At 38.8% G+C, this 14,075-nt stretch overlaps 1 protein-coding gene across 2 annotated transcripts; it reads left to right on the top strand.

The window, feature by feature from the left end:
* Window positions 1–483: 483 nt before the first annotated feature.
* On the top strand, window positions 484–12,553 carry nucks1a (nuclear casein kinase and cyclin-dependent kinase substrate 1a). Of its 2 annotated transcripts, none has more exons than XM_034314407.2 (8): window positions 484–789; window positions 3,851–3,900; window positions 5,942–6,035; window positions 6,887–6,933; window positions 7,043–7,198; window positions 7,396–7,548; window positions 8,775–8,927; window positions 9,615–12,553. In XM_034314407.2, exons 1-8 carry the CDS (start codon window positions 773–775, stop codon window positions 9,857–9,859), a joined length of 915 nt encoding a protein of 304 aa, XP_034170298.2. In that variant the 5' UTR covers window positions 484–772; the 3' UTR covers window positions 9,860–12,553. The 2 variants fall into 2 exon arrangements, with proteins under 2 accessions (XP_034170298.2, XP_034170297.2); XM_034314406.2 differs by having other exon boundaries at window positions 7,393–7,548.
* The last annotated feature ends 1,522 nt before the right edge of the window (window positions 12,554–14,075 follow it).

Below are 14,075 nucleotides of genomic sequence, written 5' to 3'. Positions count from 1 at the left end.
CTGTGCTTCTATTATATACATTTAAGTGAGTAGAGAAAGGGATTTGGTTGTAGGATGCCATTTTGGACACACTGTGTAAGCCAAAATAGGTCACAACTTAGGGGAAAACCGCATCGTAAACGCATATAAATACATCCCCTGGATTGTAAATCGATCTAGGTGACTGAAGAACAACATTCTGAAGTGTCCAAACCGCAAAATCTCTGTTTTTACACGTAAACTGAGGCGAGCACACATCTCTAACGGGGCCTCTTTTTGTTTTCTGAAGCAGTGACGGCGCAACCTATCTGCGCACATAGGAGAGCCAGGGAGAGAGAGGAGGGGGAGGGGGAGGGAGAGGGGCGGGTCACGCGCGCTGATGTGACGGACAACAGGGGCGGCCAATCAGAACGCGGACGCTCGTTCGAACGGGCCAATGGCGACGTGGGATCGAAAAGCGCGCGCGCTGCGAGTACTGGGAATGGGCGGGTTTTTAGCGGGACAAGCTCCGCCCACTGAGCCCGAGCGTTAGGTTGCGCGAGGGCTGCAGTTTCAGTTTGTTTTATTCACCATTTTGTGTAGCTGAAGGTAAAATATTAAAGTAAAAGCCTTCAGCGCAGCAGAGCTTTCCACCCGTTTTATTTACTTTTGCGATTCGGGGAAAAAGGGGGTGGTGGTGTTTTTTATGCGACGTTACTCTGTCAGTTGGTGAACCTATTTTTTATTTTCTCCCTTTTTTTAAAAAAAAAAAAAAAACAAAAACACACAAATCCTCCACAGTGTTCCTGCAAAAATGTCAAGACCAGTGAGGTAGGTTGGATTTAAAATGTCCTCCTCGTGCGCTGCTGCATTGATCGCTCGCGTGCACTCAGGAGTTTGTTGGCTTTCACGCATGTGCCAGCGTTGCGTTGCGTTGCGTTGCTTTGCTTAATAACCTCGTTTTACTGTTATTTCTTATTTCTGTGGATTCTGATGGTCTTTATTCACGCCTTTTGCTCATCCTGTGCAGGATGCATATCTGCAAATCTGTCTTGCATGCTTCATTTTTTCCCTCCTAATAAATGTGCATGAATCATGCAGCTACAACGCAGTGTTGCAGACATTTATGGCTGATAAATGCAATCAGGTTCAGATTTTTTTTTCTCTCCCCGAGCAAGAACATGGCCTCCCATTCATACTAGGCTCAGGAACGGGAATAAAATCTCTACACTGAGGGTCTGTGGATGAGATTTTTTTATGTCTGGCTGTGCAGAAGACGCAGCGTTATTCCCCCATGCCTAAACAATCGATTTTGTACCAATCGACGATTAATATATATTTTTTATTTATTTATTTATCTTTGATTACCAAAAAAAAAAAAAAAAAGACGCTGCTGCGACTCGCGCTCAATTAACATGACGGAGTGACGCAACAAAGGGGCGGGGCATGTCCAGTGACCACACCCCCTTTGCTCTCTCTAATATAATCAATTTTTTTTAAAACGTGAATATATAAATGTAGTGTTTTTTTTTTTGTTTTTTTTTAAATTTATATATATCTGTTTATTTAATTTTAATTCATTTCAAATGCATCATAACTGAAACTCGCTTATTTAAAGACAACATCTACAAACCGTTCAGACAAGCATCTAAAACGTTTGATCTTTATCTCAAAATGTCAATAAAATAATGTTTTTAATTATTTTTCTTTCTTTTTTTTTTTTTGTTTGGAAAGTAAATACAAAAAAAATAATGGTGAATGTAACACTACTGGGGTGGTTGGATTTTTTTTTTATTTTTTTATTTATTTATTTTTTTTTTAAATTAATTAATTATTATTTTGCTGGTGATCTGTAAATTCATAGTCAGTGAAACTACACTGAAAGAAAATTTCATTAAAAACTTTAATGTGCTGATGAACATCACACCCAAATAAAGAGTTAGTCAGCAGTATGCCCATTAATGTGTTTAATCTATGAAATTAAATTAACATGAACAAATTTAATGTTAATTTCAAATATGAAATTAAATAACAAAATGTCTAATCATGCTAATATATGGTGAGTTTCCAAAAAAACCATTCAAATCAATAATCAGTTATCCTTAAAAGGTCTTCTGGCACAGAGCTAACGTTCAGAATGAGATAAAGAGTCGTGTGTGAAAGTCCACGGTGTATAAATGTAAAAATACGATTAGCGTCGTACACAAATCCAACCTTCAGGGATAAAAAAAAAAAAAAATTGGATAAGTTAACGAGCTACAGTATGTAGAGCTGTGACGAGCTGTGTTCAGTTCCCTTTACGCTTAACGGCATCAAAACTAAACACGGAAACTGACCTAAAATAAAAGAATATTTTAATAACGCAATCAGCTGCGTGTTACTGTGAGAAACTGCGAAGTCGGTCAGTGATACGTACTGTATCATTTATCAATTAAATATAAAGTATATTGTTATTGTTGTTGAAATAATGCCATAAATAATTCATATTCGTAATGTAAAGATAGCAAAAGAATATAGCAAATTACAAAAAGTAAGAATTTATCTACTGACCTGAAAATATTTAAATATAATACAGAATTAATATATAATCCATAATAATGTAAAAATACAAGTCATATACAATATAAAAAATCTATATTAATATATAATATATGCAAAATAATATAGAAAATCAAATAATATTAAACATTAACCCCCCCCCCCCCCCACACACACACACACACACACACACAATCGAAATTATATAATGTATCATTATTTAACTGAGTAATATATAATACAAAGTCTTGATAGAAAATAGCGAATAGTACAAAATTTCCAGAAGAATTAAACTACCACTCCACCCCACACACACACACACACACACACACACACACACACAACTATTGAAATAATGCAAAAAAGTAACGTAGTAGCCTCGCAAAATAAAACAAAAAATTACAAATTATAAGAACAAAAATTAAACCATTTAAACAGTCCTTTAAATTAAACAATCTTAAAGAACAATTTATATAATCACGTTTATAATTTTATATATTTTTTATTTAAATATTATAATTGCTTAAGTAATATAGAAATGGTTAATTAATTTTAACAATAATTTTAACATTGCTTAGATGATTACATAAATAATACAATACATAATGTGTAATTAAAAAAAAAAAAGTTTTGCAAAGTAATATAGAAAAAATATAAATATTAAAAATTTAACCTAAGCTTAGTAGTAGATCGCAGCTTCGTGGAAGATTATTGAATGGCTGCTTATTATTTCCTCTGTAACTGAACCGATTACGGACGGGTTTCTCTTTCTCGGCTCTGCTGATATTTCATCTTTACTCAGCCGAGACGCGAGATTACTCGGCCCAGAAGGCTGTACGCCTTTACACTCGTCCGATCAGCGCTTCTGCTGCGTCTTTATTTAGTTCCAGTGACCAGAAAAGAAGGTCCGGTACCGAGAGCGAGGAAGCGCTTGAGAAGAGGACGTGTGGTTTGGGTTAACTGATTCGCGTCCTCGCTGTTTCCTGAATCGGATTTGTTAGCATTGAAGTTGTGATCGGTCTGTGCAGGGACGAGAGCTGGACACATCTGTCAGCTCTCACGATTAAAGGAAAGCTGCTCAGAATCATTTTGTTCTTTCTCCACCACGGCGTCCCATCGGAGAGACTTTCACAAACAGTTCTTGGAAAGTCAGGTTCTGCGAATATGGGGGTGGTCTGAATTCAGTTTCCGGTGCCTTTGACGTGCAGTAGGTTTTAATGGAGTCATTTGGAGGGTCATTAATGAAGCTAATGTTTTGTGAGAATTTAAATTTTTGTGTCTCGGTGCTGTCTGGAGCGTCCAGGCTTTTTGTCTCTGTGACCAACTTAACAATACTGTTGTATTCCTTCTACAGGAACAGAAAGGTGGTGAATTATTCACAGTTCAACGAATCTGATGAAGCAGGTAACGTCATATTTCAATTCTTTAGATATTTGCGCACAGATAATAGCAGATCCTGGGTTGGATTTCTCTGTAAATGAATCATTTCTGCCTAGAAAATCAGTCGTGAAACCTGCAACGGCATCTTTAAAGACAACCTGAAATCAAAATCTTTTTTTTTTTTTTTTTTTTTTTTTTTTTTTTAAAAACCCTGTTAACTCGCGTCCTTGTGCACAATTCATCTGTAATAATCACTTGTAAGAAAAAAGTTTTCATAGAGCAATCAGCTGAGATGCGTGCTAGGCTTGTGCAGTATTGATTATTCCCTGCTCCTGATTTACTATTCAGAAAAATTGTGATTAACAATTTGAATCATCCCGAACCGATAGCCTGAAAAAAAAAAGAATATTTCCACCATTTTAGGTTTAAGGAGAGTATGTAATATTAGCTGTGCAGTCAGGAACTGCTTGCTGGCAGTGGCAGCAGTCATGAAAGCTGGAAGGCTGGATGGTGGATTTTTAGGTAATTCTGCAGTTATATGAAGTAAACAGTAGAAAAAAACATAACAGCACATTTTCCCTATAATGTAATGGCATATAATGTCCACATGGCAGAGATTTTCACTGTTGATCTGCTATTTGAACTCTGCATAGGAAAGCGCAAAACGAAAGTGTTAGATTTGACACTTTGTTTTAGGCCTGTATGATTATTTTAAGTCAAATTTTTGTGTGTGTTTTTGTCCATAAATATATTTGTTAACTAACTTAAAATATAAAGTCAAATATATGCCGATAGATTTTATTTAATATTAAAAGCTCAAAACATTTTCCACTTGCTGTGACAGAAAGCAAGAACACCCCATGACCCAGATAGGGCGGAGTGGGCGGGGCTTCTAGGCAGCATCAGTTAATTTCGGAGCGTGAAAAGCACCTACTCAATTCATTCCAGATTCTTATGTCGATTGGCTCATCTCCTGTTTTATTGGAGAGAAAAGGTCGACCCTTTTGGTATATTTTTCGAGTGATGACTCGTTCTAGCGTACTCTGGTGATAAATTGTGGAGTGTGAATGCGTAAAGGTTGGCAGGTCTGGTACTATTACATAATCGTAGTGAACGTCACTAGATATCGTAGCTGATGGATTAAATTGTTATCTTTTGATTGGTTGAAGAGCCAAAAGTCATTAATTCATCGCTAACAAAGAAGCCAAAACTAATTAATATATTAAACAGTAGCATGAGCCACGCGCCAGGCAGGAAGACAGTAAGATATTATTTTGTTGACAGAAATAAATGTTCTACACCGACATTCACTTATTAGAAAGTTGCTGGTAAAAATGCAACTCTCTCTCTCACTCTCTCTCTCACTCTCTCTCTCTCTCTCTCACTGATGCTTTAACAATGCTTTAAAGTCTGATATGATCTATAGAAAGAGGTCAGAGTCTAGATTTGTTTTTTAACGCCCACTTTTCACAAGCCAATCAAAGTCCGACAAGTAAAACCAAAGTCCCACCCACCCAAATCTGCCATTTCATTCAGAAATTATGCTGCATCTCATTGCTCACTTAACTTTTTTAACTTAATTTTTGCTGCCTGTCAGAAATATCGTAATTACGAGGTGAATGCACACGAACGCCTCCACGATGTTTTTTCTATGAGCCCTGACTTTCCGAGTTGTAGGTCAATAACCAAAAAAAAAAAAAATCATGGCGGCCACCAATATGAATGTGATGTCTAGAGCCGACGGCAAGATTTAAGCAGTAATTTTGCATGTTAACTGTTAAGTTCTTCGTTTTCTTGTCATCGTTGACACCAAAAAAAAAAATTAATTCTCACTCCGTCGATTATTTCCAACCAAAAAAGCCTAGAACTTGCATCGCATCACAATCACCACCTCTGAACGCATCCGAGGAGGACTTGAAGACTTTTTTCCTCCATGTTTGAAATGTTTTTGAAATTTTCTTCGCATCTTTTCGCATCTTGAAAGAATGCTTTGAAACTGAAAAAATTCAGACTCTAATGAAAAGCTGAACATTAAATCTTCCGGTTGATTTTGTTACGATTCCAGATGAGTATGAGCAAGACACGGATAAGCCCAAGAAGATGCGCGCAGCGCCGCGTGAAATCAAGCACAAGAAGTCCAAGAACTCACAGGAGGAAAGGTGGGCTTTTTGTTGCTTAATGGAATACTCCACGTTACTCTCTATTCTTTATTTATTATATCTGGTGTGTGTGTGTGTGTGTGTGTGTGTGGTTACCATTGACAAGAAACTCAACATATCTCCTGTACTGAGAAAAGAACAGAAAGCCTGTTTACGTGACTCTAGGAGAAGATGTTGAATTCAGTCAGTAAACATTTAAAATCAATAAGGAATAAAACGCTGTGTCATGCTGTTACAGGAAATTAATCACCGACAGGGTGGTATGATGAAACGGACTTGCTGTTACCATCCTGAAGTTGATTATTTTCCTATAACAGCACAACCCCATGTGTTTTTTATACCTCTTCTACCATAGCAATTTGCCAAGTTGCATTTATCTATTAATTAAACACCACCATAATACTTTTTTTATCCATTAATAGTTATTTATTATTCAATGTTCTGGAATGAAACAAGTCAGATTGTGTTCTCACTTAGCAGCAATAAACAGTCATTCTCTCACCAGTCTCTCATTTATTTCTCACTTTCGTGGTTAATATGACAAAAAACTACACAGCTTGTCATGTTAAAGCCGAGAAAGTGCAAACCGTAATCTCATCTGTCCTGACCAATCACAGCCAAGCCATGCTGCAAGAAATCATTGCTATGGCAACCCAAATGAAAAAGATAAAATGTCAGCCAAAAAACCCTCTTAAACGTATAATTGAGGCCCTCACTTTGAATTCTGCCTGTCTTTAGCTTTTAGATAAAACACTTGTCAAGGTGCTTGAGCTAACACTTATTCTGCCAAAAAAATAATTAAAAAAAAAATCTTTTTTTTTCTCCTTCTTTTTTTTTTTTTTTTTTTCCAGTGAGGACTCCGATGACAAACTCTCCAAACCTAAAAACGATTCTGCAGGTAAGCGAGACTGTCTGAGCCATACAGCCCAGATTCTGAAATATTTTAACACCGTCTCAGAATTAAAATCTCTCCTCCCTCCTACTTTTTTTTTTTATTTGCCTGTCAGATGATTTCGGCAGCGATGAAGACAACGACTTTGGGGAGGAAGAGGAGGAGGACGAAGACGGAGGAAGTGATTATGAAGCCAAAAAAGGGAAGAAGGGGAAGAAGGGTAAAGTGGAGAAGTCTAGTAGAAGGTCACTGAAGAGGAAACGGGATTCGGGTGGGTGCCATTACTTTTCCTCACGGTGCCTTTAGTTTTGTTTAGTTTATTATAGTCAGGTTCTTTAGTAGTGCTTCTCCAAAGGTGTGTGTGACGCTGTGTTTGTGTGTGTGTGTGATGCTGTGCGTGGGCGTGTGTGTGTGCGTGTGTGTGTGTGCGCGCGCGCGTGTGTGTGTGTGTTGTATCTCTCTCAGCAGATGAGAGTGATGAGGATAAGGAGGTGAGCCGGAAGCCCAGGCAGGTGAGACAAGCCGCCTCCAAGGCTGCGTCCAAACAGAGAGAGATCCTGCTCGGGGACCGAGGGAGCGAGGATGAGGATAAAGACGAAGATGAGCACGCATACATGGACCGTGAGTCCGCATGTTTGTTTGTTTTTTTTTCTTGTTGTACAACAAAGACCTGAACGATTTTCTCAGATTAAAATAAATAAATCATAAAGATTAAAAAAGATAAATTCAGATCGTTGGCATTAAATCACAATTTTCTTATTTTTCTGAACACAACGCTGTTCACCAGTTAACGTAAGTTAATAATTCAAACATAGTTCCGTTCAGAATCTTCGGAAATCCCGCTAGAGCGTTGACCAATCAGGATTCAGCAGGCGTGTTGCTGTTGTGTATGTAGTTAATGTAGTAAATTCTCTCCAGGAGTTTGATCCTGTTTGAGCCAAAAAAATGTATTGCTTCCCTCCATCTTTGAGTTTCTGACTTTGTTTGTGTGTCTGTGTTTCTCTCTCTCTCTCTCTCTCTCTCTCTCTCTCTCTCTCTCTCTCTCTCTCTCTCTCTCTCTTCTCTCTCTGTGTGTGCTTTTGTTTTTCGATCTCATTGTCTGTCTGTTTCTCCATCTGTCTCTATTTGTGTCTCTCTATCTCTCAGTCTGTATTTCTCCATCTGTTTGTCTGTCTCTCTGTGTCTGTGTTTCTCAGTCTGCCCGTTTCTCTTCTTCTTCTTTGTCTGTTTCTCTTCTTCCTGTCTCTCTTCTTCTTCTTCTTCTTCTTCTTCTTCTTCTTTGTCTCCTCGTCTTCCTCCTCCTCCTCCTTTCTCTTCCTATTCCTGTCTTTCTGTGTCACTTGTTCCTGTCCGTGTGTGTCTCTGTGTACCTCTGTTTCTCTGACAGGGTATCTCTGTTTCTCCATCTCTCTCTCCATCTCTCTCCGTCTGTCTGTCTGTGTCTCTGTCTGTGAGGCAGAACTCCGCTGAGTCATTTGTACATAAACGAGGTGACTGGTCGATTTTAACATGAAATGGATTTCTTTCTGAGAAATTCTTTTTTTCAGCTTCCTAAAATTGACTGCTGCATCGTTCATGGCATGAGGTTTTGCAGCTCTAACCGTGATTCACTGCCGAGTCTCTGTGTTATTGAGCTCTTGAACCCAGACGCCAGATTTAACCTACGAGTGATTTCTGATGGCAGTAATAATAAATAACTGTATTAAATTTACAAACGGCCCCCGGGTGGTTTGTGTTTTATTGGATTTGTTATTTCTTTTCTGCTTCTGGTCTCTATTTATGTATTTTTGAGCTCGTCTCTATTCTAATCTTTAATCCTGGCCCTCGTCATTACACTCGTGTTACAGAAGAGTCCGGTAGTGATGAGGACTTCATGGTGGACGACGATGACGACAGTGACTACGGTCATTCCAAAAAGAAGGGCAAGAAAGTGAGCCAGAGAGGACGAAAGGTGGAAAAGAAGGAGAAGAAATCCCCTAAACCCAGACTAAAGGCCACAGGTACGGCGCGTGTTTCTCCTCGCGGTGTTTTTGTCTCTTTATGGTCGTATTGAGATTTGTAGTTTGTAGAGACAGAGACAGAGAGAGATTGAAAGGCGCAAACAGAGAAAGAGAGATGGATGGACTCTGAGACAGAGGGATGGAGAGACAGATACACAAACAGAGAGACAGGGACAGAGACACAGACAAGGACAGAGTGATGGCGAGAAAGACAGACGAACCCAGAGTCAGAGAGATTGACAAACACAGACAGAAAGAGAGACAGATGTACAAATGGAGAGATATGGATGGAGATACTGAAGGATCCAGAAAAGGACAGAGGGACAGGGATGGTGAAACAGAGAGATGGGGGGGATGGTGAGACGGGTGGACACGGATGGGGAGAGAGATGGGCAGACAGATGGATGGACATGGGCAGACAGGGATGGAAGGATAAATATAGAGAGGTGGACAGACAGAAAGACAGATGGACTTTCAGAGTGTCTGAGAGACAGATGAATTGAGGGACGTACTGAGAGACAGACTGATGAACTGAGAGATGGATAGATAGACAGCATTTTTCCTCTACCTTCCCTGAAGGTCCTCTCACTAACATGAACGCTCGGTGTTGGAAATGTCGTTTTTGGTTGAACAGATTTAAAAACTGCTCATTTTTGCCCCAGACTAACTCACGTGTCCATCTCACAGTCACCCCGAGCCCCATGAAGGGAAAGGGCAAAGGTCGCCCGAGTGCAGCGAAGGCCCTGGAGAAGTCCTCGCCTAAAGAGGAGGAGGAGCCCGAGAGCCCACCAGAGGACGAGGAGGAGGATGAGGTGGAGAAGAAGAGCTCGCCGCTGCCGTCTGCCAAAAAGAAGAAGAACACCCCTGATGATGAGGAAGACGAGGAAGAGGAGGACGGTTCAGAAGAAGACGCGCCATCTGGGGAAGATTAGCCACCTTGCTACTCGTTCGCTCTCTCTCCTTTCTTTTTCTGTCTGTTTTTTTTCTCCTTTTGAGGTTTTTTTTTTTTTTTATTTCTCTGTGGTGACCTGGCTTTTTTAAAACCTACAGTTTCTGTATCATAAAACCGCATTGTCCCGGGATGCATCAGTCCGCGTATGTGCGTGTGTGTGAGCGAGAGTGAGAGGTGTGTGTGTGTATGTGTCTGTGTGTGATGGATTTGTTTTTTTATTTATAGGTAAGAACTATAAGGAAAGCCCGACGCTCCTCCACTGCTAATGGGCTGCTGCTCTAACGGTTCTTCTTGAGTTCTGGTATCATCTCCACATACTTCCTGGTGTTTCCCGGCGTTGGTCCTGGTGTTTTTCCTGCTCTAACACACTTGCCTTGACTTTTTCCAGCTCCTTCAAGCGGTAGAAACACACACCGACAAACAGTTACACATTTTATCATTTTATGAATCTGGATTGACAGTTGCGTAACTTTCGCCTCGTGGAAGCCCCGCCCCCTTCTCCACAGCTCATATTAGTGAGCTTTCAGCTGGTGCTTGATTTTCTCGCTTGAAAGATGCGCTGATGGTTTCTGTCACGGCAAATGGAGAATGTTTCAAGTGCGTTAATGTGAAATAAAATCTATCAGTGTGTGAGTTTAGACAATTATATATTCAACAGCAAGTAAATATGTTTAGTAAAGATGCCATTGCCGTTTTGACCATTTCAGCTGAAAAGTAAATCAGCCTTCAGTGAGCTGTCAAATAATTTTAATGCTAATTATAATTAGAAGGTGTTTCAAAACATGGTGGTGTGATTGGCGTGTGTGTGTATATACACAGAGTTTTACAGTAAACACTCCCAAACGCTGCAGCGAGTCGTAATCGTAACTTAGCACGCAAACAGCCAGCTAATATTTTCTGACTAGCAGGGTTACTGGGTTGCCAGATCACAGGAATCGCACGTTACAACAAATTACGGTTTTAAAATCTTTTCCAATTGATTATGTAGTGAATAAATAAGTAATAGCTATGCTGCGTGAGTCATAACTACTAATCCCGTCTGTCTGTACAGTCTAATAGTGTAATATCAAGAACAGTCCAGTTTAATAAGAAAAAAAAAATCAACCAACAAATTGTTTCAGGGCTTTTTAAAAATCATTTAAACTGTGAGTAATGTCTAAACACTGCTTTAGAACCAATCTGAGCCTTTTACATGTCGAGTGGTCGGTCTGATCCGACTCACCTTCCGTGTGGTGTGTGTAAAAAGTGAATTTTATTTATAAAGTACATTAAAAACAATAAAAGTTAGGGTGGTGGAGTGTTTGAGCAGGAAAACACGAAGATATGTAGTAGAAGGTTATAACAGAGCCAGGATTTAGGAAACGCCCCTTTCCCGACTTTTTAGTTTTAAATTTTCTTTCCCCCGATTGCTGTGACTGCTAGGAACTCAGCTTTCATTACGCTAATGTTTTTCATTTTTGACAGAATTTCCAACAATAAAGTCAACGTCCTGTTTTTTTTTTTTTTTTTTTTTTTTTTTTTTTTATCCTTCAATATTTTGTATTGAACTTCTAAAATTAGTCTTTTAAACCAGAGATGTGCAAGTGACTCCCCCTTTTGTTTTCATCTCCTAAAATATGAACGTTAGTCATTTAAAACCAGAGCCATGCATGTGACAAATTTTTTTTTTAACTAGCTTAATTGGTTCCTTTTCCTAAAATAATGACAAATTTCTCATTTCGAGCGAATGAAGGCGGTAAAACAGCGTCACACAGCATCCAGCACACATTTGTGTTAATCCACGTAACTTTGTTTTGAGAGCTTCCTTTTGTTTGTATGTTTGTTTTTTGTCCTTTAATTTGTAGTTTTCATTTCATCCACTACTTCATCTCATATCGAAATCGTCTCTGCGGTTTTAACGTACATTGCGTGAGTGTTCCAGTTTGTGTGTGTGTGTGTGTGTGTGTGTGTGTGTGTGTGTGTGTGTGAGTGAGAGAGAGATGTAACGGTATAGGATGTTTTAAAAGAAGGTTTTTTCCTCCTTCTTCTTCTTCTTCTTCTTCTTCTTTTTGGTGTTGATTTGAGCCCTTGCACGCTTTTTACACACTCTGCTTTTAGCCAGAGATGTAAATGTAAATGCTTTAACGCTCTGGAAAATATTTCTCATTGGACTCCAGCAGCAAGAACCTGCTTTATTTGCTGCATTATTAACGTTTTAAACCGAGATCTGACTTCTTGCAGCCTGCACTGAGGAGTTTCTTTCATAGCCGTAAGCGCTGGAAAGTCGAGGAACTTGTTTTTCCTCGCAGCGTTGAAGTGAAGGTGAATTTATCTAAACCAGATCGAGGAGTTTGTAACGTCCTGTTCACCCTCCGCCTCTGTTCCCGTTCCAGCTTCAGTGCTTTAACATGATGGACTATGATCATTACTTCATCTGTACAGTCTGTTCATGTGCATGAACTCCTCATGAGGCTTAATAGCAACCTAACAACACGGTTCTGTCATTTTTGTGCCAGGCATCACTGCGTATCTCCCTGTACCGTAATGTACCGTACCCTAACCCTTTAACTCTTCCGGTTTCCCAACAAGTGTGTTGTCTCATTGTTTTTCAACCCTCAAATCCCACCCCCCAAAAAATGATGCTTTTTTTTTATTTTCTCTCATTCTCCTCAGAATTTTTGTAATTTTTTGTTTTTTGTTTTTTTTAAGAAAAGAAATAAAAATGTATCTTGATTTAAAAAAAAAATGTATGTCTTTTATTGGTAAATTGGCATTTTAGGAAAATAATCTCTATGGATCTCTGGTTCTTTATATAAAAAGAAAAAAAAACAAAAATATTTGTGTAAATAGATATTCTAGTGTTATTCTAGTAAGAAGTTAAGAAGTCAGTGGCTGAGAGAGAGTTTAAAACCCATTTAATGTTCACTGTAGAACCTAAGAACAGTGTTTGCGATGCTCTTGGGATAGTTTGGGGTTCTACTCGGGACCTGGTCTGAAAGACGAGCTGAGAACCTCTTAATGGTGCTAGAGGGAACCTCCTCCTCCTCCTCCTCCTCCTCCTCCTCCTTCTTCTTCTTCTTCTTCTTTGAGTGTAGCTCTGTTCATTCAGGACCACATGGTGTCACTCTTTCCTAAATTTAAAGAAAAAAAAAAAATTCGCTTAAATCATTTAATGTTAAAATTGTAAATCTTCAGGACAAAATTGTAACATAAATCAGCTGCTTCCAATGGAATTGATATTTTAAAAATGTGAAAAAGGCATCTATCTTGATATCTCAGAAGAGTGTATTGTGTACTATACCAGGACTGTTAGGTGTTGTGTGTCTGCTTAACTTCCTTGAGTAATGCTATCCATAAGGAAGTGTTTTTACGGATCGCTTGTTTTGAATGGATTCGGTGAACAGGAACTGGCTTTAAAAAAAAGAAAGAAGTACACAGTACAGGTGCGTTTTTGTCCTTAGGCTCCATTTTTTGTGTCTTAAATGATAAAAGGTACAAAAGTCTATTTTATGATGCAATTTTGTAAAGACCGTGACAACAAAATCCAAACTGCAGCGTAATTAACACGTTATTATTACATGTTCACTGTGTAAGGAGTAACACACTTGGGAGCATGCTGTTATAAGAAAATAATCAATGATGCAGTGGTGCAATGATCTGGAGTTACTCTAAAGTTGATGATTATTTTCCTATAACTGCATGGCACGAAGTGTTTTGTTCCTCTTGCGCCTCAGCAATTTGCTAATGATGAATAATCACTTTTATTTATTTAAAACTGGCAAATGATACTTTTTATCCATTTATAGTTATATATAATGTTGAGGAATATCTGTTTACGTTGTAGCAAATAGAAAGTTTTTCCCTCACCACCCTCTGTTTTTTCTCTTTGTTGAAGTGCATAAGAAAAAAAAAAAACACTTGACGTGTGACTAAACAACTTCTGTCCTGAAGATGCTGGAAAGCCTACCAACTGTTACAACGTGCTGACGCTGGAGACTCCTTCTATAAATGTTTATTAAATGTCTCCTTACAGAAAATTTCACCAATTACACACATTTTTAAAAAACTGTTTATCTTGAACGTCCGCTGTACAAGTCCCTGTGAAAGAGCTGTTACTATAGAAACGATAGCGTATCAGAACGAGCGTATTAATATTACGTTATTAATGTGATTGGCAGCTGCGCTACTGTCAGAGCTGCTGTTAGAGAAAATGAATC

Source organism: Pangasianodon hypophthalmus, chromosome 20 (genome assembly GCF_027358585.1).
Source record: "Pangasianodon hypophthalmus isolate fPanHyp1 chromosome 20, fPanHyp1.pri, whole genome shotgun sequence".
In the NCBI taxonomy this organism is placed as follows: domain Eukaryota; kingdom Metazoa; phylum Chordata; class Actinopteri; order Siluriformes; family Pangasiidae; genus Pangasianodon; species Pangasianodon hypophthalmus.
The sequence above is the reverse complement of the archived record's forward strand: the minus strand, read 5'-3'. Positions and strand labels throughout refer to the sequence as shown.